Raw genomic sequence first — 14,034 nt, forward strand, 5'->3', positions numbered from 1 at the left:
TTTCCTTATGTCCTAGATAGAAAATTAACTTAACCGTTGGAGGGTTCTTGGCTAGGTCACACCGGTCACCTTTGACAGTTCTTTCTTTCTTTTCAGGATTCACAGCCATTACCGTAACCCGAAGTATTTCAGCCTACTAATTTTCGTGCTTCATCATATAAATATATAAATATATATATATATATATAAAGCTTACAGAACTTTATGAAATTAACAAAAAAAAAAATTCTAATTTCTCTTTCTTTCTTTTTTAAGAAAGGAAAAAGGATAACCTAACAAAGATAAGTAGTAGTGGACAGAATTTTATTTCAACCAACTACGTAATAATTTCAAAGATTATATGTATGCTTTTAGTCACATAACCTACTTAATAATCATATTACTTCATAAAATTTATTTAAAAGATGTAATGAATTATGTGATTTAATAGACGTGGATAGTATTTTGAATCGTCAAATAATTTGATTGGAAGGCTTATAAGAATTAGTAATATCCTACTTCCTTATATAAGGTTTAATTCTACAAATTCAAATCCCTTTATTTACACTAAGAAAAAAATATCGATGGTGAATCTATATCACGAGTGTTTATAATTTTTTTTAATCAATACAATTTCTGGCATTACAGAATTGGATAATGCCATTAAATTTCAAATCTCTTACCAAAAACAAAAATGTATACATGCATTTCATTGGAGCAAACATTTTTGTTTATTATTATAATTTTCCACTTTGCTATTATATGGACCTCCATGATCCTAATTTGAGACCAACTAAGAAGCCTCCAAGCACTACTGGGCCGCAGCCTTTGGTCGAAAACTCAAAATAGCCACCATGAACTTTCTACAGAAAAGGGCCAAACAGTTCCCCAAAATTGTTTAGATCTATGACTTTGTCCAACTTCTCTTTTTTTTTTTTTTTTTTTCTTTTTTTTTCTTTTTTTGAGGAATTTGTCCAACTTTCTCTCACTGCCCTATGTTGATTTTTATTATGCCAAAGAATATAATAAAATTCTCTTGTATGTCATTCTCAAATTTAATGTCTTCTTGGATGTACAAGAGAGTCACCTTGGCTTAGAATCAAGATAATTTTACTCTCTTCTTAAGCCAAAAAAATAAATAAAGAGAAAGACAAAAAATAAAGAACAATATAAAGATAATTTTACTCTCTTCTTTAAAATGGTAGAACTATAAATAAGTCATTGACATCAACACGGTAGTGAGCATTGACTTGGCATTAGTTTTTTTATTTAATAGCATCCAAAATATTACATAGATCAATTTTAAAATAATTCTTCTAAGGCTACACCATTTGTCATAATTTATTGAAGTAATCGATGGTGAGTATTACACTGAGCGTCGAGCACATCTAAGACAAAGTTTTTACCTAGACCTTCTCATATTACAAAGAGCAATTTTATTTTCCAGTCTCATTATGGCCAAAAAGTAAGAAAATAAACATGCAACATAATTAAACTAGTCAACTCCCAAGCTTCCTTTATTTTCAAGACATGGATTTCCTCCACTTGGAATGATTCCTCCTTTTCACAAGCTTGGTTTTCATATCCATAGGTGTTTGCCTCCCAAACCCAACCTCCTCCTCATGACCCTCCTCAGTTGTCTCAACCACACTCACACTCTTGAATGAAGGCATTCCAAACATCTTCCACTTGAAAGTTCCCTTCTTCTTTTCCAGAAGCCTCTCTATTTGTACTTGCATGGAGTTGCAATGGCATTGAAGCCTAAGAACATCGTCCTTCAACTTCCGTATCTCCATTTGTTGAGACATCATTTCACGCTTGGAATGACATCGAGTCGGGGCTTCAAGCCCCGGATTTGGACTCCTAGTGCCACTGAAAGAGCCACTCCAATCCATTGGGCGACTAAGCTTGCTTTGCTCGGAGAAGATCACTTGGATTACAGCTCGGACGGGCAAGCGTTCGTTTTGGGCTGCGTGGAGAGATGCCTCTGGTGAGAGTTTTCGACTGTCAATTAGTCTGCAGAGATTCTTTCTTTCTTGCTTTGATGTGCTGGGATGTGCCTGCCAAGATGCCAATGTATAGGCATGAATTATTCTACTACGTGCGGGAGTTCATTTAAAAAATGAAATCAAACGAATAGATTATAAAGGAATTAGATGGAATGGAATAAAGTTTTTTTTTTTTTTTTTCTGTGTTTTTGAAAGTTTATAAAAGAAAGAAAGGAATAGAAATAAATTTTTTTTTTTTTTTTATTTCATGTTCATTACATTTTATTTATGATTTAATGAAATGAGAATAACAACGTAATTTCTCCTTAATTAATGAGGAAAAATGGATTGAGCTGTCCTTTTCGAGGAGGAATTAACATAAAGGAATGAAATGAAATAAGCATTCACTCATAATCATTTCATTCTTTTATATAAAACTTACAAATAGGGAAATATATGTTGAGTTTGGTAACATTAGCTTGCAACCTAGTGAGGCATTAAAATAGTTGAATGTATGTTGAAATTGTTAGGGTAGAATGTGGTTTAACTGTTTGTTTGTCCACTTTTATGAATCCTTAACATGACCCCCTTGCCCGAGTTAAAGGGCACCCCCAATCACCACAATGTTGGGTAGCCATCAAACTTTGGTTGAATAGATTGGGGTTCCCACAAATAACACAAACAGGGAAAATATATGAAGTCTCCTTAAAAATCAACACAATCAAATTTCTTCCCTCTCAAACACCTGCTGTTAGCCATAATGTGTGAAGACAAACAAAAAATGAGTACTAACAATTGAATGCAAACCAAGCTAATCGTATGCAAGGAGTAACAATGTTAATTCATGGACTGAACATTCTAACAAGAAACAATATATTATGTTCCCTAATCTTTTATGAGATCAGAAACTTTTATTTCATGTATTTTCTCGAAATGATTTATGTATTTGAAGAATAATTAAGTTTCATTTTCTATTTCTTTTTTCGTTTCTTTATATTGATCTTGGACCACATCATGTCATCCATATCGAAAAGTTATTTGAGCAGTATAGAGAAGGTTTGCACATGCATGGCATAGTTAACATTTGGAAGGGAATCAATTCCCTTTAAGCCAAAGGCAAATTGTATCCTAAGTTGGGAATAGAGATGTTGTGAGCATCTCCTAAGCAATTAGTTGTATCCTAAGTTGGGAATAGAGATGTTGTGAGCATCTCCTAAGCAATTAGTTGTTAGTTACCCTTACGTTGAAGTACGTACGACCCCTTTTTCCATTCCAAATTTAACCTTTAGACACCAACTTTCACATGCTCATAAGAGGACAACACAAAAGCCAAATTTGAGGGGGGAAATCTAGCTTATTGTAATGAAGATAAATGGCATTGATGTCAATTTACTTCGTACGTACCCCTGAAAGACCCAGGCCACCTAACCTTTCTAGGCTTCAGAAGAAGAATCTTTTGTTGGTGACAACACAATTAAATGTCCCAGAAAAGGTTTTAGCCTTATGTAGAATGTCCTATATTTCACACTCTTTCTTGGGTAAAAATTAGTCATTTACTTATTACTAAAGCCTAGGGTAATACACTAAAACATATGGTCAACATTCAAACTTGGGATAAAAGCTATAAATTAACCCATCCTAAGCTAGCCTAAATTGTTTCTTTCTGAACCTACTAGAGATAATCTGAAAGATTGCTTCTTCATTTTTGGTGCACAAATGATTTAGGCTACAAATTAAACACAAATCTTTATGTCCTAGTGATCATCTAGGCTCTAATTAACATAAAAATGTAACTTACTTTGAGATAAGTATCAACGGCTCGGTATAATCCATCATCTGTGGCACGAGCATGGCTAGGGAGAGCTCCGGCAAGTGCAACAAATTCCGACATGCTCAAATTGGAATCCAAAGCTGCCTCAGCAAGATAACAATCCACAAGCTTAGCCACCTTAATCAATGCAGCACCACTTTTAGCAGCCTCATCCAAACTCACAAACCTCTTCACCAACCTAATAACAAGCTCAACATCTAGCAGAGTCCCACAAGTGTGACTAAACGATGGTATCATTATCTCCTTCAAAGAAGCTTGGTCAAGTTGCCATGATATGCGTTTCTCAAGCTCATTTCGATAGCTAGGCTCAACATTAACCATGTTGGCAGTCCGAAGGAGGCGTAGGAGGAAGTTGCATGGGATGGAATCCTTGTCAGGAGGGAGAACTCCCACTAGGGTTTCCACAAAGAACCTCTTCTTCATCCATGAAGCAGTGATGCTTTCTGGGGATTCATTACCGTTTGTTAGGCTCTTCTCGGCCACATTGACGTTAAAGTCACCACCGGATAGATCTGGTAGCCATTTGGAAGCATAGTGAGTGATTATGGAACCAATTAGGTCAGGATGAACACCCTTGGCCTTAATGCCTGAAAGGGTTTTGACAAAGTAGTCCATATCAAGGATACATGCATCATCAAACCAGCATTCAGCCGCAAATTGGGATGGTTTTCCCGGGAAATTGATGGATTCTTGTAAGGATTGCTTCTTCATTTTTGGTGCACAAGTTTTTGGAGGAGTGGCTAGTGGGGGATATCCTTTATGTACTAAATTTAGGAGTGGCTTTTTTGGGGAGTTCATGTGTCATATATATGCAAATATGAGAGTAAAGCAATGGCACAGTGCATAGAGGTTCTCTATTTTTTTAGGCTGAGATTCTTATAGATTTTTCTTACCGTTGTTGGAGCTTGTGAGGATAGATGATGTGTGAGAGAATTTTCTGTTCGAGGTCACTTTCAGTCTTAGGTGGTGTTATAATTGATTTTGTTCTCCATTCCAAAGAGTTAAGAGTATTTCACTGTTTTGCTTTTAATAAAGTTTGTCCTCTTCTCTCTTTTCCGTTAGATTTTTCCCCAACTTAAGCATGGACGTAGTGCAATTGTAAGGAAGCCTGAAAAACTATATTGGATGATCTTTTGTTTGTGGGTGCAAAGCAAAGCCAGCACAAAGCCATTATCTAACTATGCAACGCAGTTTCCCTTTCCCAGAAAAAAGAAAAAATCAGTCTCTTTCTCAAAAGCATTATGAGAAAAATCAAATTGAGTGGTCCATTTTACCTCTTATTCCTATACCTTCCTATTACAATCCGTGCATAATAAAAATGGTATAATCAGTGGCGATGTTATTCCGATCACAATGTATTATTTTTTTAAAAAAAAATTTGTGAAAATGTAGTATCACTCATGGTTAAGAAACTTATTAAAGGCAGTCAAATTCAATGATCATTGTCAACAAATGTACGAGTGATGGGAAGGAGATGGGGTGGCGCATGGATATGCCGAATTGTATGAATCTTTGCACGCTACAACCAACATGTGAATCACAGTTTTGTTGGTATTGAACCAAACAACTGCGGCTCTGAGTGAACAAGGGTCCACTGTGATTTTGGCCCACAGCCTAAGGGTACTCCTGATGAATATGCCTGAGGCTCATTCTTTTTTATGAAGATGCTTTAATTAGCCTCATTCAATGCCAGCTATTGCCACTGATGTAATGGGCTCATCAGCATTTATAGCACAACAAGGCACATATCAAAATTATCTGGAGGAAGACACATGCATATTGGTGTCTAAATCGTGAGCTACAGTTGGCCCATTTAATTATACTGGCTGAACCTATAGTCAATTTCTATACAATACTCAAACAAAATTGCCTTGTCTTGTATGACTATCAGAGCCTTGCCGACTTTTCTGGCACGAGAGGAAGAGAGAACTTACGAAGTTATGATTGCTGAATAAATTGTGCTGATCTTCCATTCTCTCCAAAGAGTAAATTGCCTTCCAACATGTGAAAGGGTACAAGGTTCACTGTTCCACTCTTCGGGTATGAGTTCGTGTTAGACTTCTTGGTTCATATGATAAAATAAATAAATATATATGTGGGTTGAGAATATACTCACTATAGAACATAAGGCCTTGTTTGGATTTTGGTGAATTGAGTTAACAAAACTGTTAACTGAGTTTTGTTAACTCATAACCCAAAATCTGTGGGGCCCACGGGCATGAACATTGTTTGGATGATTTTCTCTCAATTCACTCAGTTAACAAATCTCACTTTTTTGAGATATGGGTTAACAAATTCAAAAACAACCCATACGTGTTTTCAATTTATGGGTTATGTTAACTCGGTGGCAATTTTCGTAATTTTTCAACACAATTGGGTCCTATAGTAGTGTGTAGTCCCATAATTTACTTACTCAAATACACAAATTTGAGACTTAAATCGCACCCATACAGAAAATACTCTTGAGTAAGAGAGAGAGAGAGAGAGTTCTCAGTGTGTGATGGTGGCTACCTATTTGGTGGGTTTCAGGGGTGGAGGTGTTGCAGCGAACGGAGCTGTAGAGTCCTCTTCAAGTTGTGGCGGCACTCAGGTTCAAGGATGAGGAAGGAGGATGATGTGTTAGGGAGAGAATGGCAACAGTGCAGGTGGGCAAGGATGGAGGAGTTGAATAATCGGTGGTCTTTTGGCTTTGAGGTTTGAGAGGTGTAGATAACAGAGGAGTTAGGGAGAGAATGGAGAGAGAAGCTGATGAGATTTTTGTGTGAAGGGTGTGAAGAGGAGAGAGGTATTACACGCGGGTAAGGCTTGGCCATTGTAGAGCATAGCAATGCAATCAATGCTATGTGGGACCCAAATAGTGATAGAAAGTTGGGATTTAAATTTGAGATAACTATGAGAACAAGCTGCCAAACGAGCATATGAGTGAGTTTTGGGTTTTATTGAGTTAGAGTTATGAGATATTGGGATATGAGTTTAAGTGAAGAGATTTAAGTTATGAGTGTTGGGATATGAGTTATTGACAAGCCAAACAAAACCTAAGAGACCCATTTAGATCATAATTTCCAAAAGAGAGATGCTACGTCTACAATATTTTTACATCAAATCACAAGTAGTTAGTTGTTATTGGTTCAAATTTGAAACTAACACTAAGATTACTTTTTTGCCCCAATAATAACAACCTGCCACTTAGGGTTTGTTGTAAAAATGTTGTAGACATATCATTTCTCTTTCCAAAATATCTAGAAAATCAAAAATCAATAACTATCTCAAAGTTTGAACTTAAGTTTTTTATATTATAGTTCAAAAAACGAAATGCAACTTCAAATTTTATACTATCTCAAAATTTAGCTAACAACTGGACATTTAGCAACAACTTATAATAAAATAAAAAATAATTTTAAAAAAAAAAGTTGTTACAATTGGACAAATATGCATCCATATATTTGAGTGCTTTATATTGGGCTGTCTTATTAATTTTGACAATTTAAGGTTGTACTCTTAAGTCTCTAATCTAAGCCAATGCATGAAAAAAGTGGCACTCATTAGCCCAAAACCCAAACAACACTTGAAAACTATGCGCAACCCACTATGGCACCCAAAGCCCACAAGGGGAGACCCAGATCTAGTTTCAGACAAGACTGAATTTGCCGAAACAGTTAGGTACAAACTATGTTTCTTCCCAACTTTGCTTGTTCTAGCAAAAGACTACTCAGTAGACCAAAAACTAAATACAAATAGCCTTTTGCTTATCAATAATGCCAGAACTAGACCAATGCAAGAAATGAATGCAAAATTAATCTTGCCAGATTCCTAATCAAGAAAATACAACGAGCATATAACCTGAAAAGTTCAGCGTAGTACCTATAAAATCAGTCTCAGACTAAGTGTGAGTTTGGATAGCGCCTTTGCGTGTTTCCAGTGTATCTACATCTTTTTTCTGTAGGTCTCATAGACTATTCACAGAACCCGCAAATACGAATTTCAGCAAATCTAACTTTAAAATTGGGTCCCACAGAATTATTCACACATTTAAAAATTATTTCACTACAATGTTTTCAGTTTTCAATAATAAGCAATATCCAAACAGACCCTACCCTAAATAAAAGTAATCTCAATGGAAGCTATCATTGATGATACATTTACAACAAGAAATTTTCATAACAATACTAAATAAAAGAAAGTACTAACTCTCATCGATATAATTCAACAAAGAAATTCTACAAGGCAGAGAAACTTGAAACTAAACAGCTTGTAAGCTCATTATATATGGAAAACTCGACTTAAAAAACATTTCAATGGAATGCTTATTTTTTAAGTACGGTAAAATTCTATAACCAATAATTCACCTAATGCTGCATCTCATCTGCTCCACTTATTCTCCTGATCAGCACCCCAATGGAAGAGAAATTTTTAAATATTTTGGGGGGCTGAGGTTTCAGATGAACTGCTTGTGGAGTCATTGGTCGTAGGGTTCAGTGCTGAGCCACTTGCAAGAGAACCATTCCCAGTTGCATTTTCAGCCACCACTGGAATCTTGACAGCCGCTCTTTCCATCTCCTTCTCAAGCTCTTCCTCTTGTCGTAATGCAGTAAACTGGGTGTCTAAAGACTTGGCTGCTCCTAACCAAGCAAGAACGATCACCAAAAGTATCCCTCCAAGGTAAGGAGTTGAATTCGCAAGTGACCCAAAGGTTAAGATCATAAACTGCTGAATCAGAGCACCGCCAGACTTCCCCAATGGGTTGCAAACAACATCAATTGCTGCCTTCCCTTTAACCTATAGGAAGCAATAAATAGGCAAAGTGAACAAAGTAAGCCTCAGAAGATGAATATTAGCAAATTGAAGTTGGAATAACTTCTTACAATGATTAATCAAAAATTGGAAAAATATATACTCTGATGAATTTTCAGATATGTTGACATCTCCCCAATTTGATGACATTTTAAAGATTCACACAATTTTTCCCTTTTCTTATTCGTAGAACCTAAGTTAATTAAGAGTTTTTATTTCGAGATTTGCTTAACATCGCTGAAACCAATTTAGGTCAATGTTAAGAACCCTGACTAGCGAGTAAAGTGTACAAACCTTGGTTTCCTCATCCAAGGGAATATAAGCCATCTCTTTGCAAGGATCAAATAAGCTATACTTGGCACTCTTACTGAAGATGTTTTGCATGGCACCCACATATACAGCTGCAAGAAGAGGAGTCATCCCAATTGACGCAAGACCAGGTGCAAGTGGACCCCCAAATAAAATCAAAGAAAAGAAACCAACTCCTGTCAGAAGCAGGACTGTGGGTGTGATCTTGGCAGCGACTCCCCATCCATATTTGTCAAATATATATTGGCTGAGCAGCATCATCGTAAAAGTAGCTATTCCAGTGGCAGTTGAGAAGTCACCCATAAAGGACGAGTACTCATTTGGGCTTGGAAACTGCACAATTTAGAGAGTAAGAAAGATACTAACTAAAAAGCTAAATGGGAGACGACGATCAGGACAACCCATTGTTAGTTTACCTGAGCTTTGAGCTTAGATTTCCATGTAACCTCAACAAGGTTGATGCTAATACCATATGCAACCACCAAAGTGGCAAGATCCCTAATGTATCTTGAAGAAACCAAGAATTTTAAGCTCTCCATTGTCCCCATTTTGGGCTTCTCCTGCAACAAGAAAAAAATACCTATCAACATATAGATAACCATATTAACTATGGGAGATCTATCTAGTCTACACATGCACATTTACTGTTGTCTATCAGCATTATGTTTAACATACCCAGAAAGCTTAACAATTAACAACATTGATGTAATGAAACATATCATATTTTAGTAGCTTTCTGGCTATTTAGTTCCATAGTAAAGAAAGAGTGTCATGTTAAGCAGCGGTAAAGAAATAAATGGAGAATCAGCACAATATGAACGTTTGACATCAAACAAACACACATGTACTTGGTCATTTGCAGTTTTTGGGCTTCAAAAACTGAGTTTAAGATAAGGGCATACCCTCATAATCTGAGAGTGAGTGTTTGAGAACCCATTGCAAAATAAATTTTGGGCCCATTTATTTCATAAAAATCACATTTTGCAAAAGCACAAATTTGAAACTTTTTCCAAAATTACTTTTTGGGACTTGAAATGACTTCCAGCTATTAGTGCCAACAAACAGACCCTTACGTTGACTAAAAGATCAACATGTAACTCGGAAATATAAAAAATTTTAAAAATATATTTTGAGTTTCCTAGCAGCACATTACCTTCTTATTCTTGCTACGGGTTGGAAGAGGAACATAAGTATTCACCCACCAGTACAGGAAACAGATTGCAAATCCCATCAACACCACAATGCTCATCATTCCTTTGAGAGAAACGGCCCAACCATCAACACCAGGACCCAAATTTTTCCTCAAATTGGAGAAATACTTCACTGTACGACCAGAGAATATAAGAGCAACATTTGCCCCAAGACCAAACAGGGGATAAAATCTTTTTGCTTCATCAACTGTAGTTATCTGCACAAAAAAACCAGCAATAGATTAGAGATTGACAGAAGGAAGGTAGAGACCATTATAAGTAATATAAAGAAAAATGTATACAATGCTATTGAATTCATTTGATATTCTCAAAGAACTAATCAAAATGACTTCTTTTAAGTGCTAGAAAATAAAGTGAATATTAAAATATTTTTTAGAATCTGAATGTAGTTGTAAGATTGAATTCTTTTCTTCCTGTTACAACCTTTTGCTGATCTTCTCAAAGTACCCTTTTTTAAAAATAAAAAATAAAACAAGGTTTGGACCCAAAGGGAGGAGGGGTAATGAGAGACTCAACTAGAGACCTCCACTTCATGAGGCATGATTCCCAGCAGATACCTCAAAGTATTATATTAATACTTTAATGCTCAAATTCATCAAAAAAATATTTGAGTAATGCTTACATTATGAGAAATGGTGACAGCTACTTTCAAAGGAAAACTGCTAGGAAATTTTCAAATCGTTCCCTTTTACACTTCAGTTTGTCCAAAAAATACACAATTTGCACTCGTAAACAGAACAAATTCCTGTCGGTAGCCTCTTTATCACCAACTGTAAGAGTATTTTTGAATATTAGAGTCAACCACCATTGTTTTCAATGTCCATCAACTAATTAATCATATATTTGAAACCACCATTTTTTTAATTGGTAAGTCCATGGCCACCCAAGACCTCACCATCCATCCCATTATTATGGAAGAAGGAAGTGCCATTTGAGCCAGAGCTCATTGGCAAAAACCACCACTTAATAATATTGGATAAGGAATATATAGTGGGAGTAGGAAATACTTGTTATTTGTATAATTAAGAATATATTAATTTTTGTACTGTGAGAGAAAAGAATGTTTTTAATTTGTTTAATGAAGACATAAAAGGTCTGCAATCCTTCTAAGAAAAGAGGGTTTAGATACAAGGCGCAAGGTAAAACTAACGAAATCATTCCATAAGCAAGAGTTCCAAGGGAGAGCAGCAGCGTTATAGATAAATTACTACCCTAACAAGAGTAGTAGGGTAGGAACTATGTGACCATCAAGAAAGTATACTAAAACTTATTCCTCTTTTTTTCTTTTTTTATGACATGGAACCTCACCAAGGCAGGGCCTTTTGCTTCAGAGCAAAATCAAATTTCCACACTGATGCGGACAGCAAGACATGCCTTGGAAGCCAACGGTTTGAGGTCCAAAGTTAAAAGCAGAAACAAGAACTATTCACAATTGCCCAAATTATAGTATGATTTAGAAAGGCATGAACTAGGTGCAGAATTGCCATGAGATAATATCATCAACATATCTATCATATCAAGCAAACATAAAATTCATGTAACATATGATATCCTACTGTACACAACCTAGGAATATCATTCCAACCTTCAAGCATCCTCTAAATCTCAGGAAATCAACCATCTCTAAAGTAGCAAAAAATTACCTGTCCAGTGCCTACATAAAAAAAATTTTAAAAAAAAAAATGTTCATGGAATTTAAAAAATAAAAAGCTAGTCAGATAAATCACACATCCGGTAATCACTGAATATACTATTGGATAAGGCCTTCAATTTCATATTCCAAGAAAAAGCCATCTCATGAGGAAAGCACTAGTATTCTACAAGGATTTTTATCTGAAACACACCCATGTAAAGATACTGATATTCACCAAAGCCTAGACCTTCCCCCATAGGAGTAGATAGAAAAAGACAATTTAATACCCTAATCAAACAGGTAACTAATATGAAATATCCATCTTGCCAAGTTCAAACTATAGGGAGTTATGCTTTAGTGTTTGAGCAGCCTGCAGGAAGGAAATAATTAGCAAGCTCTGACACAAGATACCTTCAATTTTATATATAATAAATCATATACTATATCAAAAGACATCGTTCTCACATCAAAATCAATACCGGAATCTAAAAGAAAATAATTTATATATATATATAAAAACATGCAGAATATTTATTACATATACTTCTTGTGAAAATTGAATTACCTGATTGGCAAAACCCCAAAACAGAACTGAAACCACCACACTCCCCCAAAGTTCAGCCATGACATAGAACAAACAGAAGGACCAGATCCTCATAATAGCAAGAGGACCAAGGAACCTCGGGCCAAGTATGTTGAGAAGCTTATCAGCAAAGGCCTCAGGGTGGATATAATTGTTGAGAGGATAGAGGAAAAACCCAAATGCCCCAAAGAAGGCAATGAAAGGAAGAATAACGGTATAGAAGAGGGCCTTCTTAGATAACACATTAGCCAATTTGGTGTACAACAACATGAACCCAATAGCCATAGGCAAGTTCACCCAAGTTTTCAGAAACGGTATAATCTCAGCACTACTCCCTTTGGCTGTCACAACCAAAACATCCTTTGTATCTCTGAGTATTGTGTAGTTGAAAAGGATACAAAAGAACATCAACCCAAGGGGTAGAATCTTCTTCAAGGTAGTAACCTCAACACCCAATATCTTTGGCTTCTCAATTTCTACCTCACCAGTAAATACTGGCTGCCCATCAGCTGCAGCAGCAGCCTCAGCTCTGCAGACAAACAAGTTCCCACCTTTATGGGAAAACCCATGAGTTTTTGATTCAAACCCACCGAGTTTTTGTAACCCATTTGAAGATAGAGAAAACCCACCAAAGGGTTTTGGTTTGGGTGTGAAAAATCTATGCTTTAAGCCCTGTGATGATTGAAAAACCCTGGCTTTGGGGTTTGGTGGCAGAGAGAGAAGCCCTTTGGCCTTTAGAACAGCCTCCATGTCTCTCTTTAGGTCCCTTCAAGAAAAACCCAAGAATTGGTTTTTTTTCAAGAGGAGAACATGAAGAGAGACACAGATAAGGGAGTGAGGGATAGGCTAGACTAAAGAGAGAGAGAGAGAGAGAGAGAGAGAGAGAGATAAGGTGGCTATGAAATGAATATTTTTTTCACAGGGCGAGAGGCATTGGGGCAGGCAGAAGAGGGGGTACACAAATATCCTTTTATATTAATGGAGAAACCAAACCCTCAAGGGATTTGAAGATGAAAAATACAAAACCACAATAAAAATCAGAAATTTCAAATTTAAAAAAATTTATGGAGTTGAAATTTTTGGACACTTTTTGTTTTTTCTCTTTCTATATTACAGAACAGGGTTCATTGGAAGGGGTATAGTACAAGTGTCAGAAAGAAGTTGGTTTAATTTCTTTTTTATGGTAATAAAGTTGGTTTAAGATCTAGTAATCTGATTTTCTCAAAAAAAAGATCTAGTAATCTGATAATAATAAGATAAATTTTCTCATTTTTCATCAGCTCAACGTGGAATTGAAGAGCTATGTTAGGGGGACAAAAAAAAAATCTATAATTTTTGTCACGATTGATCTCATAACAAGTAGTAAGAGGTAAGAATAAAATCGTCGACATATATTTATACAATTATACCTCTATTACTCATAACTTAACGTCGGCATATATTTATACAATTATACATCTTTTACTCACAACTTAACACGTAATAAATTATGACAAAAATTATAAGCCATTCTTTTGTGTCCATAACATTTTCCGGAATTGAAACTTTGATACAGTGAATGAACAGACTATGAAAACAGAGATAGGAACCAGTCAAGAAAAGGAAAAAGTATCCTGAAATGAAGGACAAGTGCGCAAAAGTGAAAAGAGTGGAAAGTCCAATATGACCCATGAGTTGAATTACCTAAACACCAATTAGATATTTTGCAC

General features: G+C 35.9%; 2 protein-coding genes across 2 annotated transcripts; both read right to left on the reverse strand.

Annotated features, from left to right (window-relative positions):
• Positions 1–1,218: 1,218 nt before the first annotated feature.
• On the reverse strand, positions 1,219–4,683 carry LOC126725627 (coleoptile phototropism protein 1-like). Its single transcript, XM_050430432.1, has 2 exons — positions 3,766–4,683; positions 1,219–2,039 (listed from the first exon to the last, which is right to left on the reverse strand). Exons 1-2 carry the CDS (start codon positions 4,594–4,596, stop codon positions 1,503–1,505), a joined length of 1,368 nt encoding a protein of 455 aa, XP_050286389.1. The 5' UTR covers positions 4,597–4,683; the 3' UTR covers positions 1,219–1,502.
• Positions 4,684–7,969: 3,286 nt separating this feature from the next.
• LOC126725628 (plastidic ATP/ADP-transporter-like) lies at positions 7,970–13,304 on the reverse strand. The gene is made up of 5 exons (XM_050430433.1): positions 12,308–13,304; positions 10,052–10,306; positions 9,315–9,458; positions 8,884–9,231; positions 7,970–8,574 (listed from the first exon to the last, which is right to left on the reverse strand). Exons 1-5 carry the CDS (start codon positions 13,073–13,075, stop codon positions 8,209–8,211), a joined length of 1,881 nt encoding a protein of 626 aa, XP_050286390.1. The 5' UTR covers positions 13,076–13,304; the 3' UTR covers positions 7,970–8,208.
• Between the last annotated feature and the right edge of the window lie 730 nt (positions 13,305–14,034).

The sequence above is a fragment of the Quercus robur genome, chromosome 5, assembly GCF_932294415.1.
Source record: "Quercus robur chromosome 5, dhQueRobu3.1, whole genome shotgun sequence".
Lineage (NCBI taxonomy): Eukaryota > Viridiplantae > Streptophyta > Magnoliopsida > Fagales > Fagaceae > Quercus > Quercus robur.